Source organism: Xyrauchen texanus, chromosome 15 (genome assembly GCF_025860055.1).
Source record: "Xyrauchen texanus isolate HMW12.3.18 chromosome 15, RBS_HiC_50CHRs, whole genome shotgun sequence".
Classification (NCBI taxonomy): domain Eukaryota; kingdom Metazoa; phylum Chordata; class Actinopteri; order Cypriniformes; family Catostomidae; genus Xyrauchen; species Xyrauchen texanus.
Genome location: NC_068290.1, coordinates 10,818,734 through 10,842,083, shown reverse-complemented (window position 1 = coordinate 10,842,083; position 23,350 = coordinate 10,818,734). Strand labels below are relative to the sequence as shown.

The window sequence follows — 23,350 nt, the reverse complement described above, 5'->3', positions numbered from 1 at the left end:
CACTGTTTATGACAAACAAAAACGATGGGTGATTAAGGAATTGCACGTTTGTGTGTGTCTTGTGATCCTGTGACTGTGTGTGTTTGAAGTGTGAGAGGTGGTTCAGAAGAGGGTTGGAACAGGCCAATAAGAGGAACTCTTGAGAACATGTGAGGTACCTCTCAAACATGAAAGAGAGAGAGAGATGTGAGATCGATGGGAGTTCATTGGGATCTGTCAGCTGTAGTTGATCCACCTCGGTTTTGCTGGCCACACTGTTGTTTGCATCGCATTGTGGGTGGAGCCAAGGCAAAATGGGTGTAAATACACAATGAGTAGATGTGGGAGTGGCTCTAATGGTGTAAACGTCATATAGAGGATTTAGATTTTAATCTCCTAACTGATGTTTTTTCCTTGCCACAGTCACATTTTACTTGCTCACTGAGGGCATTAAGGTGCTATTTTATGTAAAGCTGCTTTGAAATTATATGTATTGTGAAAAGTGATATACAAATAACATTGACTTGAACTTTCTCCCTTTTTTCTCTTGTATGTCTCTCTTACACTTGCTGTCAATCACTCTGTCCTCTGTGGACCCCAGTGAATTGTCAACAAACCTCATGATGTCCTTATGGAATTTTAGAAAGCAGTCTGAGGCGAGTCCAAGCAGCAGTGTGAGTGTGTGTGTGTGTGAGAGAGAGAGAGAGAGAGAGAGAGAGAGAGAGAGAGAGAGAGAGAGAGAGAGAGAGAGAGAGAGAGAGAGAGAGAGAGAGTATGGGCTGGCAGAGTAGGAGGTGGCACTGCTGTCTCGGCACAGGGACAGCTGGGCAGCAAGATAAGAGTATCCGAGTTAGTGAGAGATCGAGAAAGAGAGTTTTGTGGATAATACTACAATTAAACTATGAGATGAACACCCAGGAGGCTACTTTTGAACCAACCCTGAAATGAATGTAAGTTTGAGTTCATTCTACTCATTACAATTGTTTATTTGGCAGACAGTTTTATCTAAATCAACATACAGTGCATTCAAGGCTTACATTTATCCATATTTGTGTTCCCTGGGAATCAAACCCATGACCTTGGTAAAGTTAGCACCATGCTGTACTACTTTAAATACAGGAACCGTTACAGTATGTTTATCCTGATGTTGGTGTAGGATGTTTTGGGAGGAGGCGTGACTCATTGGAATGCTTGGAGTGAGGAAAGTTGGAAACTTCATTAACTGTTGTGATGTGTTTTTTCCTCTAAGGCTCATGTTGGCTGTCTTTTTGTGGCAATTTTTTTCAACAGCTCAAGCATTAATTTACTTTAACAGCTCAGACATAATGGAGTTCTTAGTTGTTTTTTTAAAGAATCATCTTTGTCAGATTTTTTTGTAGTTCACAAGTTAATGTAATCCTGCAGAAGGATAGCGTAAACATATGTGGCTTGCTGCCATTGGCGGATGGCTCGAGACTTGACCTGAGCTCGAATGCCCCCCCAGACTGGATTAGTACTGATTGAATAGATAGGAGATGGGGAGGTGGTGGTATGCCAGAAACTCTCAATGCAACTTAGAGGTAAACAGGTAAACAGGTAAACTTGCTCCTCCCGAACTTTGTTAATATAAAACCATTTCAGTTGTTCACAAGTTAATGTAATCCTGCAGTGAGGATAGCTTAAACATATGTTGCTTGCTGTCCCTGGTGGAGGGATTGAGGCTCGAGACTTGAGCTGAGTTCGAATGCACCCCAAAACAATCAAGAAATGGAACAGTAAGTCGCTGGCGCAGAAGTGATGTATTGAAAGAATAAGAGGAACCATTTTATTTTACCGACAAACAGAAGCAAACAGGCTAACCTCACATGCGTGGGGCTCAGCTGCCGCTCGAGTGGACGAGCCCACCCTGCAATCGAACAGGGGACCTCACTACATTTGAAACGGGAAGGACCTCACACCGGGATGAACAGGAGAGCCCACTATACAAATAAACGTAAGCTCACACAGCATTCACATGGGAGGACCCCCACTGCGATTCGAAAAGGAGAGCCCTTGATGTATGTGTGTGAGAGGGCCTTCGAAGTGGTACGGATGGGAAGGCTTCCTGGCTTGCTTGGTTGGACCCTCGCAGCATCCAAACAGGAGGACCCTCACTGTTATTTGAACGGGACAGGGCTTGAATATATGTAAGTGTTCTCATCGGTTCAAATAGGAGGGTTTTCGGGTCGGCTGGGGTAAACCCTCGCAGCATCCAAATGGGAAGGCCCCCTAAATATGGACAAGGTAAAGCAAGTGGCCCCTTGCCCCTTTTTAATTTGTTTTATTTTAGAATTTGTATTTTATTAGGGCAAGGTGCGCTTTCTTGATTTGGAGATGGTTTGATGTACGTATGTAACTACTGAATGCGTCAGATATCCACCAGCCTAGAGAGCGGATTTGGCGCTCGGGGAGGCCTTTGGGCTGCTGCTGTTGTGGTGCCAAAATGGAAGGAACGATTGGGATCCTCTGTATTGGAGGTAGTGTGCTAGCGTAGGTAAAACTAACATGATAATCTAGCATTGCTAGATTAAATGTCAGGAACATATGTGAAATGATGTCAGGAAACTTGCTATCAGCTGACTTCCTTTTCTTTGGCTTTCTATCTTGTTTCTGAACAACAATCTAAATCAAGAAAATCTGTGATTTGGCTACTAAAAACAGCAATTTTTCTCCTTAATAATTCAGTGTAGGAGCCAATGGCTCCCAAATAATTTTCCCGATTTGCCCATTTGAACATTATCATTCCCAGACACATTGGCCGGCACCAAAATTTCTTAGCAGAAACTCTGCTTTGCACATCAAACAAGGAAACTACTTTTCACTGTATGTGAATGAGGCAGATTAAGGTGGTCAGGGGCCCCTAGGCTGCTCTTTGTGTGAGGCCCCGCCTTAATCATTATGTTTTACTGGAAAAATGTATTTAGTGCCATACATGGTCCATAGTAAGGTGAACTGGCATACACACACACATTGAGACAGCAAAAACTAGTGTTTCCTCTACATTCCTTAAAGTGGTGGACCACCACAGTAAGAAAATTACCACCACAACACTTAAGTAAAATGAGAAATTGAACATTACAACAAAACACAAATACAAACAAACACAAGGCCCCGTGCTTAGAAGCAGCCCTTTAATTATGATCAAGAAACACCGGCACTACAACCAAAACTAACATCAACAGAGATGTAAATGGAAAGAATACCAGCTATTACCCTCTGCCACCACAACCACAAAACAATTACAAAGGAAATATGTAACTATAAACAGCAAAGCAACAGATTTCCCTGCATTCACAGTTCAACTGCAAGCTGATAACCGCTTTTAGCTTTATAAACCAATGGGTAGGCTACAGCATCTGCATTAGTGCTTTTCTGCATATCGAGGCGCAGTTTTGTTGTTCGTTCTGCATAACGTGGTGGCTCATTTTAGCTTATTGCGGCCCATTCGGCACATTTTGCGGCCGACCCACCTGCCTGCTCGGTTCTCCCGATGGCCAGTCCGCCCTTGATCGGCCCCAAAGTGCGTCGGCCCACCAGGAAAATGCCCAGTATTCCAGATTACTAGTCCAGCCCTGCCCATCGTGGATCTCAGCCTTTTTTTTTCAGTATATCTTGGTCACGTTGTTCATTTAATCTTTGTATTTTCCGTTTTTGTGCTCCACTATCGTACTTTCTTTCGGACATTTTGTCGCTATGCCGTCTAGCAATAACAGTGACGTAAATGAAAATGAATCACATGATTTGACCAGCAGCTGATTGGACAGATGTGACCCAAGTCACATCTATCCAATCACCTGCTTATTTTTCTTATGGGCCAATGAAAGTGTTTTTTTGTTCGCGCTGAAGTACATTTTAAATAAAAAAAAATAATCTGGCCAACCCGGGGCCCCTGCACATCAATGCATCTTAACACATAGCTTGCTGAGCGCTTTACCACGGAGACATAGCATGTGTGAAGGCTTCATGCTATTCTCCGCAGCATCAACCCATAACTCACCACGTGCCCCATCGAGAGCGAACCACATTATGGTACCATGAGGAGGCTGCCCCATGTGATTCTACCCTCCCTAGCATCCGGGCCAATTTGGTTGCTTAGGAGACATGGCTGGAGTCACTCAGCACGCCCTGGATGTGTAAAGTGTCCTTGGCACTATATAAATAAAAATTATAATAATAATAATAATTGTTATTATTATTATTATTTTTAGGGAGCATAAAGATTGGTGTGTGGAGCAATGGAAAAAGGTCATGTGGTCTGATGAGTCAAGATTTACTCTTTCCCAGAATGATGGGAGCTTCAGGGCAAGAAGATACGCACATGAAGTTATGCATCCATCATTAATAGTGTTCACAGTACAAGCCTCTGGAGGCACTGTTATGATCTGGGGTTGCTTCAATTGGTCAGGTCTAGGCTTATGCAGCAATAAAATGAAGTCAGCTTACTTATCTGAAAGTTCTGAATGACCAGGTTATCCCATCAATGGATTTTTGTCTTCCCTGACCCCACAGGCATATTCCAGAATGACAATGCCAAGATTCATCAGGCTCAAATTGTGAAAGAGTGCTTCAGGGAGCATGAGGAATCATTTTCACACATGAACTGGCCACCACAGAGTCCTGACCTGAACCCCATTGAAAGTCTTTGGGATAGGCTGGAGAAGACTTTACGGAGTGGTTCGACTTTCCCGTCATCAGTACATGATCTCGGCCAAAAATTAACGCAACTCTTGATGGAAATAAACGTTGTGACGTTGCATAAGTTTGTCTAAACAATGCCATGACGAATGTGTGATGTAATCAAAGCTAAAGGCGGTCCAGGCAGTGCATCTGTGATGTCGGATAGGGAGGGAGAGAGTGCTGTGCTCTTGTTCTATAAAATATTCAGGTCGATCAGTGCAGTTTGGAAAGAGGACGTCCTATTCGGCTCGCTGAACACCAATACTTTTTCCCGGGAAAACATTATTCCCTTTTCACCACTCGGAAAGCAGAAGGAGGGAATAGGAGAGGAGGGAAAATTATGATAAATGGTTTGCTAGAGAATCTAATAAAAATTAATATAACGCTTAAAGCATGGCTCAATTATAAGTGCTACCTCTGGGATTACAGCTAGTCCAAAAAAACATACTGTTTTACTTTACAGTCTAATCATATCCTAGCCTATTTAGCTCCCATCTGCTGCCCCTCAGTTACTCACATATGTGTGCCTTGGAAAGGAAAAAGAAGCAATCCACTGAGAGGGGATCACATGATTTCTTAGACTCTTTTGTCAACAATATTTACGTAGGGCGGAGGGAGAAAACCCTTAGAGGAAGGAAGGCTTTTTATTCACTTCCCGTGATGCTTTGGGGCAAGCGCTTCTGGGCCACTTCTTTACATTATGCAGTAGGAACAATGTAACACTTTTGCATGAGCGTTTGCAGGAGGAACCAACTGCATTAGTCACCCAAGACTAGATATAAATGCACAGTTGCCTTGCATCTGAAGAGCATCTGCCATATTGAGGGAGAAAACAGTGTTTGATGTAATTTTTTCTACAATAATAAAATGTCCTTTTTGAGCAATGTAAAAGGAATGTTGCGGGTTCAGTACAAGTTAAGCTCTATCAAAATCATTTGTGGCATGATGTTGATTACCACAAAAAATTATTTCACTCGTTGCTTTTCAAAAAGAAATAAAAATGCTGTTAGAGGCACTGACAACAGAAGTGAATGTGACCAGCCTATAAACATGAACGTTTTCAACTCTGGGGCATTTTTGGGCAGCCGTCTGCAATTTTTCACACTCAGATTTAAAAGCTCACCATTTACACATACTGTGGACCAATTGCCAAAAAGTGGTCTAATTTTTCAGAAGCTCACAGACAAGTCAAAAAATGGCAAGGTAAAAGCAGGTATAAAGTTTTTAGCTATTTGGGGCTTACAGCAGCAGTGATCGGCGCATAAATGAGACGTTTGTATTTGATATCTTACTGAAATCATATTTCACTTTGTGATTCTTTTGAAAATATTTCGAACTGTTGTATTAGGGCAACAAAAGTAACGGTACAGTTACCATCCTGAATATGAGAACTTTCGTTTGATATAAGATTTGTCTATTTATGTGCTATTCGAAAGACTTTTATATTCATATTAATATTTCTACCACTTGACTTATATGTTTATGCCACAAATGCTGTCGATTGAGCTTAACTTTGTGTTGAATTGAAACTGGATCCCTTTTAAATGTAATGCATGGCCAAGCTAAATATGAGGGTGATGACAATCTGTGACATGCTGTTGATTTCAGACATTCATTTTGATGCAGTGTATAAACAAATGGCAAACAGATCTACAGCAAATACACTTGAATATCAGGAAGGGACATGACATAACTATCCGTAAAGCACTGTTTACACGTTTACAGAAATTGCATTTGTTGCGCATAACATGACGTTACGCCACGAGAAAAGTAGTCCCACCTCTAATGGTCAATTTAGACATCTTTATAGCTTAATTAACTAAAAAAACAAGCTTCACATTCTGCTTTTAAATCCTCTGGGCCTCTTGCTTGCTATTAGAATATTCCTTTAATAGCAATTCACAAGTGATTTTTATGCTTTACAAATGTAAAGGTGTTTATTAAGGGGCCATTCACACAATACCAAACGTGTTGTGTCTATCCGAGCTGTTTTTTAATTGATTTCCTTATTAAAAGCGCTAGATGGACAGCTTTGACCGAACAGTTTTTCATTGTCTTGCACATGAACACCTTTAAAGACACCTTGTCAATTTAAATGCAAGAATGTGTTTGTTCTGAATGGACCGTAAAAAGTGAGATATGTTCTGTGTGTGATTGCAGAACTCCAGCCCAGAATCAGTAGATCACAGCGAGGAGATCACAGACACAGAAGACAATGAAGAGGAAGACTTGGGAGTTTTGGATGACCAGAGGAGCGTCATTCTTCATCTGCTTTCTCAGCTCAAACTGGGGATGGACCTTACACGGGTACACGCACTCATACACACACTCAAACTGGGCATGAACCTCACACGGGTATATGCCCATAATATTTATACTTTTGCCGTCTCTACCTAACCAGCAAATTAACTTGATTGATTGAACTTGAATGTTGGTGAAAGAATGCGCCCAATTCTTACCATGTACAGTATTCACTCTCTTGTATATATTCACTTTCCTTTCCCGTACTGTACTGTGCAAACTGGCACCACTCAGTCAATTTGAATCCAGTGTATAAACTACATAGACAAACTCCATTCTAATTTACTACTTTCACTGACACCATGTGCCAGCTGAGATGCTGAGCAAGCCAAGCTTAAAAAACAACCATACAGTAAAGACCAGCTAGGGCCAGAATACATTTCCAAGATGGTCCAGGCTGGATTATTCTGGTTTAGACAGCCTGGTCTCATGAACATTACGTGGCCATGGTAAAGTTTTTTGCAAAGCAAAATTACGTGCCTTATTACATGCTTCGCGGCAGTTTTCCAGTAAAATGCCCAGGGGGGCCAAAAGCGAGTGAAATGTTGTCGAAATCAGACAAGGCTTTTAAGGTGAATATTAGATTAAATGAGTACAACTTACCACCCTAACCTAAAACTTTAACCTAAATCTAACCGAAAGTGATTTAAAATCAAATTAGAGATAGACACAAAACAGACATCCTTAACCTAAACCAACGCCTAAACTTAACCAATAGATTTAAAAAACAAAATGCGAAATTAAAAGCAAATTTTTTGAAGTAACCACATCATCTCGTGCCGCTTCTATAACACTCTTGTCTCACGTGTCAGCTTGCGTGCTTGGCTGGTCTCAGATCAGTGGTCTCGAACAGCGGACCTCCAAGTCCAAAGACCAACACTCTATCAGGTAAGCTACTGTGGAAGCTAATCACATTTTAAAAACTGTGTAATTGTAGGTGGGTCTGTTATTCAAGCATTAAAATGAATAATTTTAATGATGCATTAAATGCATTATAGTAAAAATTATGCATTACAGTAAAACTGCTTTGATATAATAACATAGCAGGGAGTGAGTAAAAGACCAAAAAATAAGTTTATAAAGTCATAATCATCCATTGTAATCATGATTTGTATGAGAGTGAATATAACGTGCATTTGTTGTAGCGTCTCTAGTGTTAATTTGACCAGGAAACTGTGAAAAAACAAATTCTGCACGTAAAAGTTGGTTTGCAAAAATGTAGTTATATTAACGTTCATTCTTTGAGACTATGTTTGCTTTTAGATAGTGAACCAGCAAAACTTAGCTGGAGAGACTGGTCGACTAACATGGTCTTATTTGTGAAGCTGGTTGACCAAGGTAGTCTTGCTGGTTAAGCTAGTTAAAGAAATAGTTCAACCAAAAATGATCATGTCGTTCCAAACACCCATGTCTTCTGCAGAACACAAATTTCAAATGATGTCCCATTTGCTGATTTCAATACAATGGCAGAAGATAGCGACTCAAATAACCCAGATGTGTCATAAAAGTAGTTTGTGCACCTTGTGCATCACATTTCAAGTTTTTTTACTATGAACATTTTGACTTTTGACTTAATAGCTCCCCTTTGCATGTTCACAGTGCCTTTTTCTTTCACTCAGGATTTTAACAGTAAAATAAGATTTTGGCTTGTTTCTCACCATATGGTAGGATACTTGTGGATAACAGGAGTGAAGGCAAATATAAACTTAATATCCTGACCTTTTTCATTTCCACGACATCATACTTTCTATGTATTAACACCTAATTTGAGTCTGCCGTGGTCATACATTTTCCAGTCTGGGACACAGATTGAGGATATTTAATGCTACAACAAGAGGGACACCATTAACATTAACGTTAGCTCTGGGAAATGTCAGTTTCATAATTACATTTTACTTAATCATGTTATCTGATTCAGTGTTCCTATTTGTCTTTTTGATTAGTATTGTAATTGACCAATTTAAACGTGACGAGATGTCATGATATTACACTGCCTGGCCAAAAAAATAAATAAACCCTAACGGATGCAGTGTGTAGCTCCTCATTTCTTAAACAACAATGTCAGAAAACGTATCCTGTGGTCATGGAAAAGATGTTTGTAACGGGGTTCAGGATGGGCAAGGAGGAGGTGGGAACCAGCAGAACAGTCAACATAACTTTAATGACATAAATCAACGTAAACATAAACCCACAGACACACACACACTGCGGCCGCGTGTATCTCTCTATCGAATTTGCGCCTCTTGGTTGTCTTTATCCCACTCCCGGCTGATTAGGACAATACAGCATCGGGTGTGTGTCCTCACGGTCCGGCCATGCCCTCCTCCTCGTCACACTCCTCCACCGCCCGATTCAGGCCGGGGAAACCTCCGGCTTGACGTACTCCCCTCTTCCCCCAGAAGTGTTGCCCTTCTGGCTGTCTTTTTGCTGGCAGGTCTTCCATGCCACTCTGGAGCCCTGGGAGAGATGAGGGGAGGGAAAGGGAAAGAGCGAGGGTGAGAGACAGAGAGAGGAGAGAGAGTGAAACTCACTCTGGTCCTCAGCCACTCCTCTGGCAGATGACCGCTGCTCCTCCCCTGGTGGATCGCTGTGAGTCCTCCGATCCCTGGCAGACGGCCGCATCTCCTCTGCTTCCCGGTGGACGGCAGCAGCGAAGACTCCACATCAGCACCTTCTTCCTGGGATTCGGCACCAATGTAACTTAAACAAACATAAAGACAGACACACACACAGCGGCTGCAGGTGTCTCTCTCTCCCAGAAAGAAATCAAATAAGGAGATTGCTGAAATCACTGGAATTGGGTTAAGAACTGTCCAATGCATTATTAAAACCTGGAAAAAAAATCTTGAATGATGTTGATTGGAGATCACTAAAATGCTTGGTTAAGTCGCATCGAAAATAATTGACAGTAGAACTCACGGCTATGTTTAATAGTGAAGGTAAGAACATTTTCACACATACAATGTGACAAGAATGTACAGGATTGGGACTAAACAGCTGTGTGGCCACACGAAAGCCACTTCTTAGTGTGGCTAATTGGGAAAAAAATGACTTCAGTTTGCTATGGAGCTTAAAGATTGGGCCGCGTCATGCATAGTGTCCACGGTCCAATCCTCTGGATGCAGTGTTATGATCTGGGGTTGCTTCAATTGGTCAGGTCTAGGCTCAGTAACATTATGCGGTCAGCTGAATACCTGAATGCACTGAATGACCATGTTATCCCATCAATGGATTTGTTCTTCTCTGACAGCACAGGCATATTCCAGGACGACAATGCCAAGATTCATCTTGCTCAAATTGTGAAAGAGTGGTTCAAGGAGCATGAGGAATCATTTTCACACATGAATTGGCCACCACAGATTCCTGACCTTAACCCCATTGAAAGTCTTTGGGATGTGCTGGAGAAGACTTTACAGAGTGGTTCGACTCTGCTTTCATCAATACAAGAACTCGGACAAAAATGTATGCAAATCTGGATGGAAATAAATGTTGTGACATTGCATAAAGTTGTTGAAACAATGCCATGAAGAATGCATGCCGTAATCAAAGCTAAAGGCGATTCAACGAAATATTAGTATGCAACTTTTTTTTTTGGGCTAGGCAGTATATTATCCTAATGTAATTACAGTTCATCGGCTTGAGGAATGAACTGACCAATGTCCTGCTGAGACGTTACAGTAACTGATTTTGAAATTAGGTTTCTCTTCTAAGCAGAGGTGTCTTTGTTAAATCTCTCTTATTGAAATTTCCTTCTGGGCTTGTGTTTAGTTAAAAGTGTTTAGCAGGATTTGTGTGGTAGCGAGCCGGATAACTCAGATGACAAATTGCATTGATGTGTGATGTGTGTTTGTGAGAGCCATAGGCCTCCGGGGAAATGGACATAGCATTGAACCATGGAGTCAGAGCCTGTGTTACAGAGAAAAGCAGTATGTTTTTATATTAATACATCCTGGAACAATATGTGCCAGTGTTAGGGGCCATTCAAACTGATATTTTGTCACAATTTACTCCCCCTCATGTCATCCTAACTTTGTAAGCATGCAATTCTGGTTTTGTTCACTCTATCTCCCGGCAAAAGTCTTATTTCATTCACCTAGATGACTGCAATGCTAGAATTTTCCTCTAACACTGTACATCTCAATATGCAGCTCTGAAATATAGGTGGCGCTTTAACGCATCTCAGTCCATACAAATGTGCTCATCCATAGACATTCAGTCTAATTTTCAGTTCATGCAACACCCCCATTGTTTAATTGAATACCTCGGCCTCTGAGTGGACTAGAAGCTCAATCTTTAGAAAGCTCAGATCCTCCCATTGCAATGATACATAACATTTTATTACCAATAGTCGATAACATATTTTGCATATGATTTGTTTAGCATGCTTTTCCTGCTGGACTGCATATTTTGTGTAGCTGCCTTGACAGGTACACCAGCAACATACTACCTCCTTATAGACTGATCTTATAATGTATACATTTCATATTTAATTCTCAGGTGGTGCTGCCTACATTTATCTTAGAGAAGCGTTCCCTTTTGGAAATGTATGCCAATTTTATGGCCCACCCGGATGTGTTCTTGGCCATCACATCTGGATCCACGCCTGAGGAACGTATCATCCGGTTTGTGGAATACTACCTGACTGCTTTTCACGAGGGCCGTAAGGGTGCTGTGGCCAAAAAGCCTTACAACCCCATTATAGGGGAGAACTTCCACTGCACATGGGACATAGCCCGAGATAAAGTGCGACCTCTCAGGACTACAAGCTCAAGCCCAGCTCCTTCGGCCGCCCCGTCTGTCCAAACTGCTTCCAATGATGGGGTAGGAGCTTACCGGTTACGTTTTGTGGCTGAACAAGTGTCCCACCACCCTCCAGTCTCTGGATTCTACTGTGAGTGCAAGGAGCGTAGGACATGCGTCAACGCCCATGTCTGGACTAAAAGCAAGTTCATGGGCATGTCCATAGGAGTGTCAATGGTTGGAGAAGGTGAGTTTGTTAAGTTCCACTTAAAGCAGTGGTTCTTGCTTCAGGACCCAGAATTGTCATTGGACATCAAGTGGTGACCTAACACAGTAAAACACGTAACATGTATTTAATGTAGCTTTTGTCACATTTTATTTTTCTTGCATAGTTTAGGTAATGTTTTTTAAAATAAAAGGTCATGAACAGGATCAAGTGACATTTTGTTGCTGACATAAACTAATTATAAAAAAAACAAAAACAGGATGTTTTTTCTCCCTTTTAAAAGTTGATAAAGTTGCATGGCAAAATGGTCGCAGTTACTCAGTTACATCGGCAACCATCACTGAAAATGAATGACTTTGCTGTGTTACTTGCAATCACTGCGTGAACGCCCCTTAACATTGTATACAGCTTGTGGAGCAGGATTTTGGACCAGTGAGATTTCACATTGGTTACCTAGTGTGACAAAAACAGAAACTGAACAGTCAACAAAATGTTGTCACACGTCACTTGTTCGGACAAAAATTTGGTGATTTGCATTGACAAAGCAACCACAAGTCACTTATTTACAATGAGAACATAAGCCATAAATACAGTTGTTGCAAAGTTGAGCAGTTCCATTAAATTTATGCTAAAGAGCAGTGATGCAATGCAGTGACTACAGATGGGAGTGCAGACAGTAATCCGCCACCTGATACAGTTGGATACTGCATTTTAGTAGGAACGCCTTCTAGCAACCAACAGATTTGCAACTTGGCGACCTCAACCGATTAAATCGCAGCCATTGTGAGCGCACCTAAACTCTGAAGTATTCATCGCTGCTAGGTGTCCAAAATATACAAAACATTAATGGAAATTTTTTTAATACTCTTTCTTAAAAGTATTCATTTATTCATAAAGTTGTGTTTTGTTTATTGTCAGTCATTTGTCTATTGGGATCACTGAGTTCATTCAGTACTGTTTTATTAAAGCCTGAGGGTGTTCTCATTCAGGTAGAACTGTTTATCCTCCGTCCTCTCAGAGGTCTGTCCAAAGAACTTGCTGTTTCCAGATCAGCTGATTGTAGTTAGATGGGCGTCCCCCTCGGGGCTAATGATTTTTACCGGTACTCGTATCATAACTGCTTCTCAGAATAACAATGAGAAATAATTGTTTTTTTTTCTCTTTTTATTCTCTCTCACTGACTCCCTTACATGTCCACTTGCACTTTTACACATGAGAAAAACAAGATATTTTTCCAACCTCTTGTTTTTAAATCTCTTGAACTAAGTACGTTCTCAGTACAAACACTCCAAAATTCTGAGGTGTTCAGTCAAGTGGATGATCATGCAGAGTGAAGGTAACGTTTGCATTGCAAGCTTAACCAATTAAGACTCTTCTGTAAACAGGACAACATTAATTACTTATAAGACGGCTTGCACTAATCTCCTAGAGTAATGAACACGGTGTTAACTAGAGCAGGAGGAACTTTATAGGAATTTAAGGGAAATGTGTGATTCTCCACCTACTTGACTTCTCAATTCTGTCAGTCTCTCATGCAAACTTGTTAGATAAATGTAATTCCTATTTTAAAAAATATAATTACAGTGTAGGCAAGGCAGCAGGGGCGTAGCACCAAATTTTAGGGCCCCCTGACCAATTTGGGGTTGTGATGGTGATAATATCCAGTATAAACATTTTAGATGGATATTTAACAGTGCTAATTCACAACTTTTTATTTTCAAATACAAATATTATTTGAATCGAGCAAAATATTAGAAATAAAATTTAATAAAGCCTACTAACAAAATAAATTATACATGAATGAGTTTTCTTGTTGGCAAAGTCAACGTAACATTTCTGAAACGAGAAGAGTTCCAGGTTGTTCGGTCTATTTCTGCTCTCAGGTAGTTTTAGAATGTCTTAACTTACTAACTGATATTTACACAAGGACCAAAATTTACTTAAAATCATAGCTGGCCTGGGTATTGTTACAGGTTTCCAGATTCTAGGTATATTTTGGTTACAATATCCATTTAACTTAAATATAAAATAAATGATTTCTCAGCTTGTGCTGTTAATTATGAAAGGACCTTCTAAACTTCTAGGTAACCCTTCTAGGTACAATTTGAAAATATAAATTTTACAAATTATATTTTGTCAGTTTTTCATCATATTGGTCACATTTTTAGCTTTTGAAAATGTTTCAAATTCATTATATTCCATCAATAAATGCCTTGAAACTGCATTTATTATTTTGTGTTTATGTTTGTTACATGTTTATTGTTTACATGCATAAATTGTTCCATTCACAATTATTTACATTGCTAGAACACATGCTAAATCGGTACTGTCTCTTTAAATAGACAGTGTCAACTGAGTGGAACGACAGGTGATTTTCCTCATATTCTTTAGGTTGCTTAATGTGAGGAAAATATCACATATATCTCATGGAGTTCTGGAAACAAATAACAGTTAGGTATCATTGATAAACATTTGATGGTAAAATATGTTTATATAGATGCGTGAGTATCGGCAAATGTTGACAGTTTGATTTGAATTGTGCACATCAGTTTATTAAGCAAACATCTGATTGTTGTTCACTGTTTAATGAAAAGCATGTTTCAGTTGCTTATAATGTTGCCAACCATCTGGGGAATATTTCAGTTTTATTTTCTTGCCAAAAGCATTTTTTATGCATACCAGGTGTTCATTTTGGACCAGGTTTAGATGAATATCAAACAACTATTCAAGTAGCTACATTGACATGTATGGCTCACTTTTCTACTGTACATTTCTTTTCCAATTTTGGATTAATTTCTGTAGATACATTAGCAGAGTAAGCAAATTACATCATGATGTAATTTAGGTACATGTACCACACCTTAGGTGTGGTATCATATTTTGTTTTTATAAACATTATACTTTAAAAAATAATAATAATAATATAAAAATTTGAAAAACTCCCATTGTCTCAAACTGTTTAAAAGGTTCAGCAGTCACAAATTAACATGAAGAACGCACTAATCTATTCACAATCTAATTAATCCTATGTATTATCTGCACACTGAATTGTAATTAGTGTATTTCCTTGCGCCTATATGCATACTGAATTTTTTTAAGCCATCTTTAGACTGCAAATGCGGCACACTGGACACATCTCCCTTATACATCGCCATCCATCCATTCATCCATCCCTCCCTCCATCCATCCATCCCATTCCATCCATCTTATCCTTTTCCATCCATTCCATTTCATCCCTCCATCCATCCATCCATTCCATTCCATCCATCAATCCATCCTATTCCATTCTATCTCATCCCTCCCTCCCTCCATCCATCCTGTTTCATTCCATTCCATCCAGTCATCCCATCCTATTTCATTCCATTCCATCCATCCTGTTTCATTCCATCCCTCCCTTCCATACATCCTATTCCACCCATCCATCCATCAATGCTATTTCATTCCATTCCATCCATCAATCCATCCTATTCCATTCTATCCCATCCCTCCCTCCCTTCATCCATCCTGTTTCATTCCATTCCATCCAGTCATCCCATCCTATTTCATTCCATCCCATCCATCCTGTTTCATTCCATCCCTCCCTTCCATACATCCTATTCCACCCTTCCCATCAATCCTATTTCATTCCATTACATCCTATTCCATTCCATCCATCCTATTCCTTTCCATTCCATACATTTTATTTAATTCCATCTTTAATCCATCCATCCCATTCATCCTTGTCCATTCCATCCATTCATCCATTTATCAATCCATCCTATTCCATCCCATCATCCATTCATCCATCTTATTCAATTCCATCCCATCATATCCCATCATCCATCCATCCTATTCCATCCATCCCTCCATCCATCCATCCATCCATCCATCCCATCCTATCCCAGCCTTCCAACCATACATAATCCCATACTATTGTATCCATCCATCCATCATTCATCCATACATCCTATTTTATTCCATTCAATCATCCATCCATCAATCCTGTTTCATTCCATCCCATCATCCATCCACCCACCCATCCTATTTCATTCCATCCCATCCCTCCATCCAATTCCATCCATCCTTCCATCCCACCATCATTAATAGAAAAAAAGAAGACAATAGTAGAGATCATTAGTTGTGAAGATTATAGTTCTGTTACACACAGAAATGTATCTTGCTCAAAGGGGAAGTTCACGAAGCAGAGCTTGTGAGTTATAAAGCACCAGCTGTGAATTCAGCTTTTACTTTCAGTGCTGCTAAAATTCACAGGTGAGGAGGGTGATGGCTCAACTCCCACATGTCTTCCCATTAAAAGTCATTAAAAGGTAGAAATGTAATTAAAGAGAGAGATTTTTGGATCTTATTTCCCTCAAATGTCACACTGAGCATTTTAAATGTCAGCTAAGGCCCTAATCAGTAAATTTTCCCGCTCCTAATCGGCCATGTCGGCTCCATCATATACAGTTTCCTCACACGTCCGCACAGTGACGACTCAATGAATTTGTCTCTTCTCTACTGGGATCAGCAGAGGCGTGCTGATCTCAAGTATTCTCACTGGGAAATGCTCAAGCAGCACTGCTATTGGTCACAGCATGCTTAACCTGTGTAGAGCCAAGAGCCTGGAAACTGAGCAGCCCCCCCACCCCCTGTTAGCTCTCTTGTCTCTGGGAAACAGATGTGCTGTTGTCAGACCTAGCTGAATGCCAGATTTTGCCGCTAGACAGCTGTCCATTATGTAAAAGGTAAAGGGGCCAGGCCCACTGAGAGGGCTGACGTGAATGTACACAGCTATGTGCAGACCAGTACTCTTAGTCATCTCACATCCACAGCTATATAGCTCAATATAATTTACAATACAAGAAATGCATGACTGTAAGTACAGTTGTGTAGTTTGATTTATATATATAGTGCTCTATATGTATATTAGAAATGCATTATATGTCCTAAATTATATATTTAATCAATATATTTTTCACATTTTACAATACAAATGTATATTTTTATTTTTTTTTTATTTCAAATAAATGTGTTTTTTATTTTATTATATTAAAATAAAAGTTAACAGTTAAAATTCACAGTTTAAATTACATTTTTAATTTTAACCACTTATGTTACAATAAGTTTCATATCAATATGAGATGTTCTAAAGGGGTTATAAATACAATTATTATTTATTTATTTAATTTGTATACACAATTTACAATCATATTTAATCAAACTACACAATGATCACTCTAAAACTTTATAGATATTACAGTTTTCAGTAATGCATGATTTTCTGTAAAGCTGCTTTGAAACGTATGTGTTGTGAAAAGTGCTATACAAATAAAAATGACGACTTTACGTTTCACTAAAATAAGCATATTTAAATGTAGAAAAGATAATGAAAATGTTAATCACCCAAGCAGCTGTTAAGCAACCTGTATACCAGCCTGTATGCTTACTCTGATATTGCAATTTAGACAAAATTGGGGTGGATATTGAAATGTTTATGTTAGATAAAGTCAAAACATCTTAAAAGAATGCTAATGAATTGTTAATGTAATTTGGAAAACAAATCCTGCAGGGATCAAACAAAGATCCTACTAGATAAACTGAACATCTGGAAATATAGACTTACAATGGGAATTTCAGTTTGTCCTGCAGGATTTTATAAAATTTTTAGTGAGTTCTTAAGGATTTGATCCTTTTAGGATTGGTTCCAAATTATGATGTTAAGATATTTATTTTTTTTCCTTTTGAAATTGAAGCATATTTTGGACACAATGTAATAAATAGACACAACTGTTAAACTTACTTTTGAGAACTTAAACAGCTGTTATGTAAATCCAGCAATCACTGTTTTCTGCTTATTTATTTATTATTATCCTATTATATTATCACTCTTATTTTTATCATATCTTTACCATACTGCTTAATACTTGCTTTTCTTGTAGAATTTCTCACCTGAATCACATTCAAGAGCTTTATGAAAGCTTTTTTTGCATTATTTGCATTATAGATATATAAAAGTTATGATGTAGCACTGGCATCAAAGTGCATCAGAATTTGAATTTGATTGGTTTATAATGACTTGAAATTTGCAGTGAAAGCTTAGTAGGTGGTACTTAGTAGACATCCACATTGTTGCGCAGCATCTAATTTGTGCCCTTTGTATGCGTGTTAGGAGTGTTACACCTCTTGGAGCATGATGAGAAGTATGTGTTCACGCTGCCTTCTGCCTACGCCCGCTCCATCCTCACAGTACCCTGGGTGGAGTTGGGTGGAAAAGTTTCCATCTGCTGCGCCAAAAGTGGATACTCTGCTGCTGTCACATTCCATACCAAACCCTTCTATGGAGGTAAAGTTCACAGGTGAGAGTGTCTCTGAAACATTTTTGGATCTAAAATTAGGAAAAGCATGCATTGTTCCTATAATTTTAAGAATTGTTACTTAACTGTTCTAGGAAGACAATATGTAAAATAATTTTCAAAATCCTTGGGCTTTGGAGACATTAAAATACACTTACGTGTGCAAGCTGAAGCCCCCGAGCAGCAAGCCACAAGCCCGGGATTCAATTTGGCCGGTGAGGTGAAGGACATTCGGCGACAATTGATGAACATGTTGGCAATGCTGTCGAAGGTCGTTGCTGACTTGGTGGAGCTTGCTGTAATATGTCTATCGATCACTGCCATGTAGACGAAATTCACTGAGATGTTACAAGAGTGGCGGATGTTGAGAAACGGATCGATTATCTAGAATCATCGGAAAGGGACTGCTAATCTGTTAGCGATCTAGGCAGAACTGGAGCATGTCTGGGAAAAGTTGGAAGATATGGAGAATCATTATCAGTTATATATAACATCCGAATTGTTGGAATTCCTGAGGGAGCAGAGGGTCAGAATATGGTGGAATTCCTGGACATGGTCTTCCAGAGTATGCTCGACATAACAGGCCATATAAATTTATAATTATTATATATAGATAATAATAATATATAATAACATTTTATATTATTATATAATTTAATCGTATATATAATATAATCATTATATTCCTTATATTTTATTTTTACCACACAATCTATATTTCTAAAATGTCAAAATGTAAAATGTTAATATGAGTGGATTGTCTCTCTCCACGTTGAATGTGAATGGTTTGGGGCACCCCATAAAAAGTAGGAAGGTTATATATTTTTTTAAATGTAAGAAATATGATATAGTGTTTCTTCAAGAAACACATCTTTCCCCGCAGAAAGCTGAAAAATTTTGGAAGATATGGGGTAGACATGTTTTCATTAGTGCTGGCTCAAGTAAGAGCAGGGGAGTCATTAGTAAGTATCTACAATTCAAACCGACTAAAGATAAATTAGTAAGAGTCATTATTGTTTTAGCGGAACTTCAGGGGCAAAGGTTGAATTTGGCTAACATTTACGGACCTAACACTGATGATCAGGGCTTTTTTATAGATCTTGAAGGGATGTTGCAAGCCAGTCCAGTCCAGCCCTGGGGACAAAGCAGGGAAGCTTTTGGCTAGATATATAAAGCAGTGAGAGTCTTTTCCATCAGTGAAATCTGCTGGTGGTAAAATTTTTAACTCAGCCATTGATATTAATAATGCTTTTAAAGAATTCTATCTTGATCCTTATAGTTCCACAACTTCATCTACTGATGAAGATATTAGAAACTTTGTGGAACTCCCTAAACTGATTAACCTTGGAGGAGCTTGGCGAGGTAATTAAGGCCTTGCCTACAGGCAAGGGTCCGGGGCCAGATGGCTTTGCCGCTGAATTTGAGATCTTATGCTACTGAATTGGCTACAGTTTTGTTCGAAGTTTATACGGAATCATTAAAGAATGGAAAGCTTCCGCCAGCCATGATACAAGCCCGGATCAGATTCTTAAAAAGGACAAAGTGAGTGTATGAGATACCGTCCAAATTTCCTGATCCAGCTAGATGTTAAAATATTGCAAAAAATTCTGGCTAACCGATTATTATGTTATGACATCTCTTATGTATATAGATCAGGTGGAGATTATTCAAGGCTGTAGCTCTTCTGATAACATTAGGCATTTCATCAACATCATGTGGTCAGTAGTGAATGATCAGACTTGTCGCTGCCTTCTCACCTGATGCCGAAAAGGCATTTGATATGGTATAATGGGATTATCTTTTGAAGATTTTGGAAATATACACTTTGGGAATACTTTTATTGGATGGATTAAGTTACTTTATAGACACCCAGTAGAGGCGGTACAAACAAATGGATTCATTTCAGATTATTATACTCTGGAAATTATTATTTTACTTTCCCCAATATTGTTCTGTCTTGCCCTGGAACCATTAGCAGCCACGATAAGAAGGGAAGATGATTTTCCAGGGTGATATTTTAATATTTGTCTCCAACTCCACTAGATTTATGCCTTGCCTCCACAGAATTATTATTTCATTTTCTAAGTTCTTAGGATACAGGGTCAGTTGGTCTAAATCCGAAGCTTTGGCTCTGACAGCATACTGCCCAGCGACGGCTTTTCAGCCACATATCTTCCAGTGGACCAAAAAGGTAGTACTGAGTAACCTTTTTGGGCCACTGGAAGATACGCGGCTGAAAAGCCGTCACTGGGCAGTATGCTGTCAGAGCCAAAGCTTCGGATTTAGACCAACTGACTCTGTAGGAATTTTATTACCAACAAATTTGTGGGATTTAATAAAAAAATGTGAGTTCATAAAAAGGTTTTCTAGCAATGTGGGTAGGTGGGCTTCATTACATTTGTCTGTGATTGGGAAGGTCAATGTTATTAAAATTAATTGTACTCCAAATTTCAACTACCTGCTACACTCTCTCCCTGTAGATGTCCCACTCTCTTATTTAAAGCAATTTGATAGCATAGCAAAGTCCTTCATTTGGAATGGTAAACATCCCAGATTACATTTCAGTAAACTGCATAGGCCTGCCCAAGTTTTTGTTTTATTATTATGCATTCGGTCTCAGACATTTGGCTCATTGGTTGCTTCCACCTAAGAGAGCCTCTCCCTGGTTTTTTATTGAACAGGAAGTTCTTGCCCCTATTTCGCCATTGCAAAGCCTATCAAACTAATCGGAGAAGTTAAATTACACCCCGTTATCTCCCCTTTGCACTTGGTATGGACAAAAGTGTCCAGAGTGTTTAATTCTGACATTTATTTAAATGTTGACTCAAGCATATAGCTGAACCCAAAATGATACCTTTCTGCTGGTTAGAGTGGATTGTGAGGGGGGTTACTATACTTGGTGACCTATATGTGAGTGGAGCATTGAGATCCTTTGAATTTGGTTCAACATTTTGGGATTCCCAGATCTCAGTTTTTTTTAGGTACCTGTGCTACCAGCTCTGTACTGTTTTCGGGAGTAGTATACACCCCTTAAAGGAGCAGACACTCTGGGAGTGGTGATTACTGCTTTTGGAAAAGGTTGTGAGGAATTAGTGTATTACTCCCTGCTAATTCAGAGTCTGGGGGACGGACCTTTAATTTCTATCAAGAGATTATGTGAGAAAGATTTAAACTTGGCATTGGAGGAGGGAGTGTGGGCTAGGATTCTAAAAAACATCAAGTCTGCATCTAGGGATGCAAGGGTGTGCCTTAAGCAATTCAAGATTTTACATTGACTCTATTGGACCCCCTCTAGATTGTATAGGCTTGGTCTTAAAGACACACCCACCTGCTGGCGATGCCAATCAGAAGATGTAGACACAACCCATGTTTTTTGGTTGAATTTTGGTTGAAGGTTCAGAGTTTTATGTGTGACGTATTAGGCACTCAAATTTCATTTTGCCCCAGACTCTGTATTTTAGGTGATGGGGCGTCATCAACATAGAGATTAAACAGTTAAAAAATTGGGTCCTAACCAGTGTCATGGTCACCATTCAAATAGTTTTAAGTGGATTGAAGTCGGCTGGAGTGCCCCCATTTCAGGAGTGGTGTTCGGAGATGAGGAGGGTGGCGGCTTTTGAAAAATGGTCATCTAGAAGACTGCGGAATTTGGACTCATTTGTGGGGAAATGGGGGTTAAATATTGTTTCTTTGTATATATGTTTTGCTTTTATTTATTTAATGTATGAATAAATAAATCAATAAATGTTAATCACAAAACAAAACAAAAAGTTTAAAATTATTCATTTGAATCACCTCATATAAAAAACCAAAACGAGAACCAGTCTAGTGCATTGTAGTAAATATACCAACATCTTACTATGGTATGGTGTGTGATCAGTTAATTCGTTAACTTGTATTCCACTTGATCTTTGACAGAGTCACAGCTGAGGTAAAACACAATCCCACCGGTACCATTGTGTGTAAGGCTCAGGGGGAGTGGAATGGGTCCCTGGAGTTCACCTACAGCAGCGGAGAAACCAAAGTGATTGACACATCCAAACTGCCTGTCATTAGGAAAAAGATCCGCCCACTCGGGAAGCAGAGCCAGTTTGAGTCAAGGTGAGAATAGGAGCTTGATTTACTCAATAAATTACAAAATGCATGTGACTGAATACTCGGTGTCATTGTACAGTATATTTATATAAAGACATTTTTATGCCAGTGTTCATATAGTTAATTTGTACTGTCTTGCACCAGTCTATTAGTCCTCATGGAACCATCTATTCGGTCTAGTTAATTTAGAGGTCGATCAGTTGCTTTTTGGAACTATCAGATATCGGAAAAAATCAATGCAGATAATAACAGATCTTCTTTTTTTTGTATTACTATTGCTTTTTATAAGATTATAAAAATGAGCGCTTCAAAGAGGTTCTGTTGTTAAGTAGATAATAGCTACCGGTAATCATAAGTTCATGTTGATTTTGACTGATGGTGTCCCTAGAGAAAAGAGAAAAAGTCTGTTTTTATTACCGGATTGCTGATGATCTATGATTATAATCTGTTGATGAACTGCTCATACAGTATTTAAAAGCCTACATGACAATTTTTACTTTGTAGTGTTTATATTGTAATACATTGTAGATGATTGTAAGAGTGCAACTTTTGTTCTCCTTACAGTTGTAGTCAGAAGATTGCATACACTTAGGTTGAAGTCATGAAACCTCACATTTTTTAACTACTCCACAGATTTCATTTCTGTAGTTTTGGCAAGTCGTTTAGGACATCTTTGTGCATGACATGAGTAATTGTTCCAACAATTGTTTACAGACAGATTGTTTTACTTTTAATTGACTATAGAACAATTCCAATGGGTCAGAAGTTAGCCAATTAGCTAAAGGCTAATTGGAGGTGTACCTGTGGATTCATTTTAATGCCTACCTTCAAACTCAGCACCTCTTTGCTTGACATCATGGGAAAATCAAAAGAAATCCTTAAAAAAGAAAGACCTTAGAAAAAAAAAGTCTGGTTAATCCTTGGGAGCAATTTCCAAACGCTTAAAGATACCATGTTCATCTGTTTAAACACCATGGAACCA

The 23,350-nt window shown here is 39.2% G+C and overlaps 1 protein-coding gene and 1 long non-coding RNA gene across 3 annotated transcripts in view; one reads left to right on the top strand and one right to left on the bottom strand.

Annotated features, from left to right (window-relative positions):
- Positions 1–23,350, top strand: part of osbpl10b (oxysterol binding protein-like 10b) — an 83,999-nt gene that overhangs the window by 53,055 nt on the left and 7,594 nt on the right. For both annotated transcript variants that reach the window (XM_052144706.1, XM_052144705.1), the window contains 4 exons: positions 6,835–6,981; positions 11,473–11,962; positions 18,090–18,276; positions 22,192–22,374. In XM_052144706.1, coding sequence (XP_052000666.1) covers positions 6,835–6,981; positions 11,473–11,962; positions 18,090–18,276; positions 22,192–22,374 — 1,007 coding nt within the window. The remainder of the gene's footprint in view (positions 1–6,834; positions 6,982–11,472; positions 11,963–18,089; positions 18,277–22,191; positions 22,375–23,350) is intronic.
- Positions 17,193–22,264, bottom strand: LOC127656396 (uncharacterized). The gene is made up of 3 exons (XR_007972157.1): positions 22,133–22,264; positions 18,432–18,717; positions 17,193–18,255 (listed from the first exon to the last, which is right to left on the bottom strand). It is a non-coding gene; the product is annotated as an uncharacterized LOC127656396 (long non-coding RNA).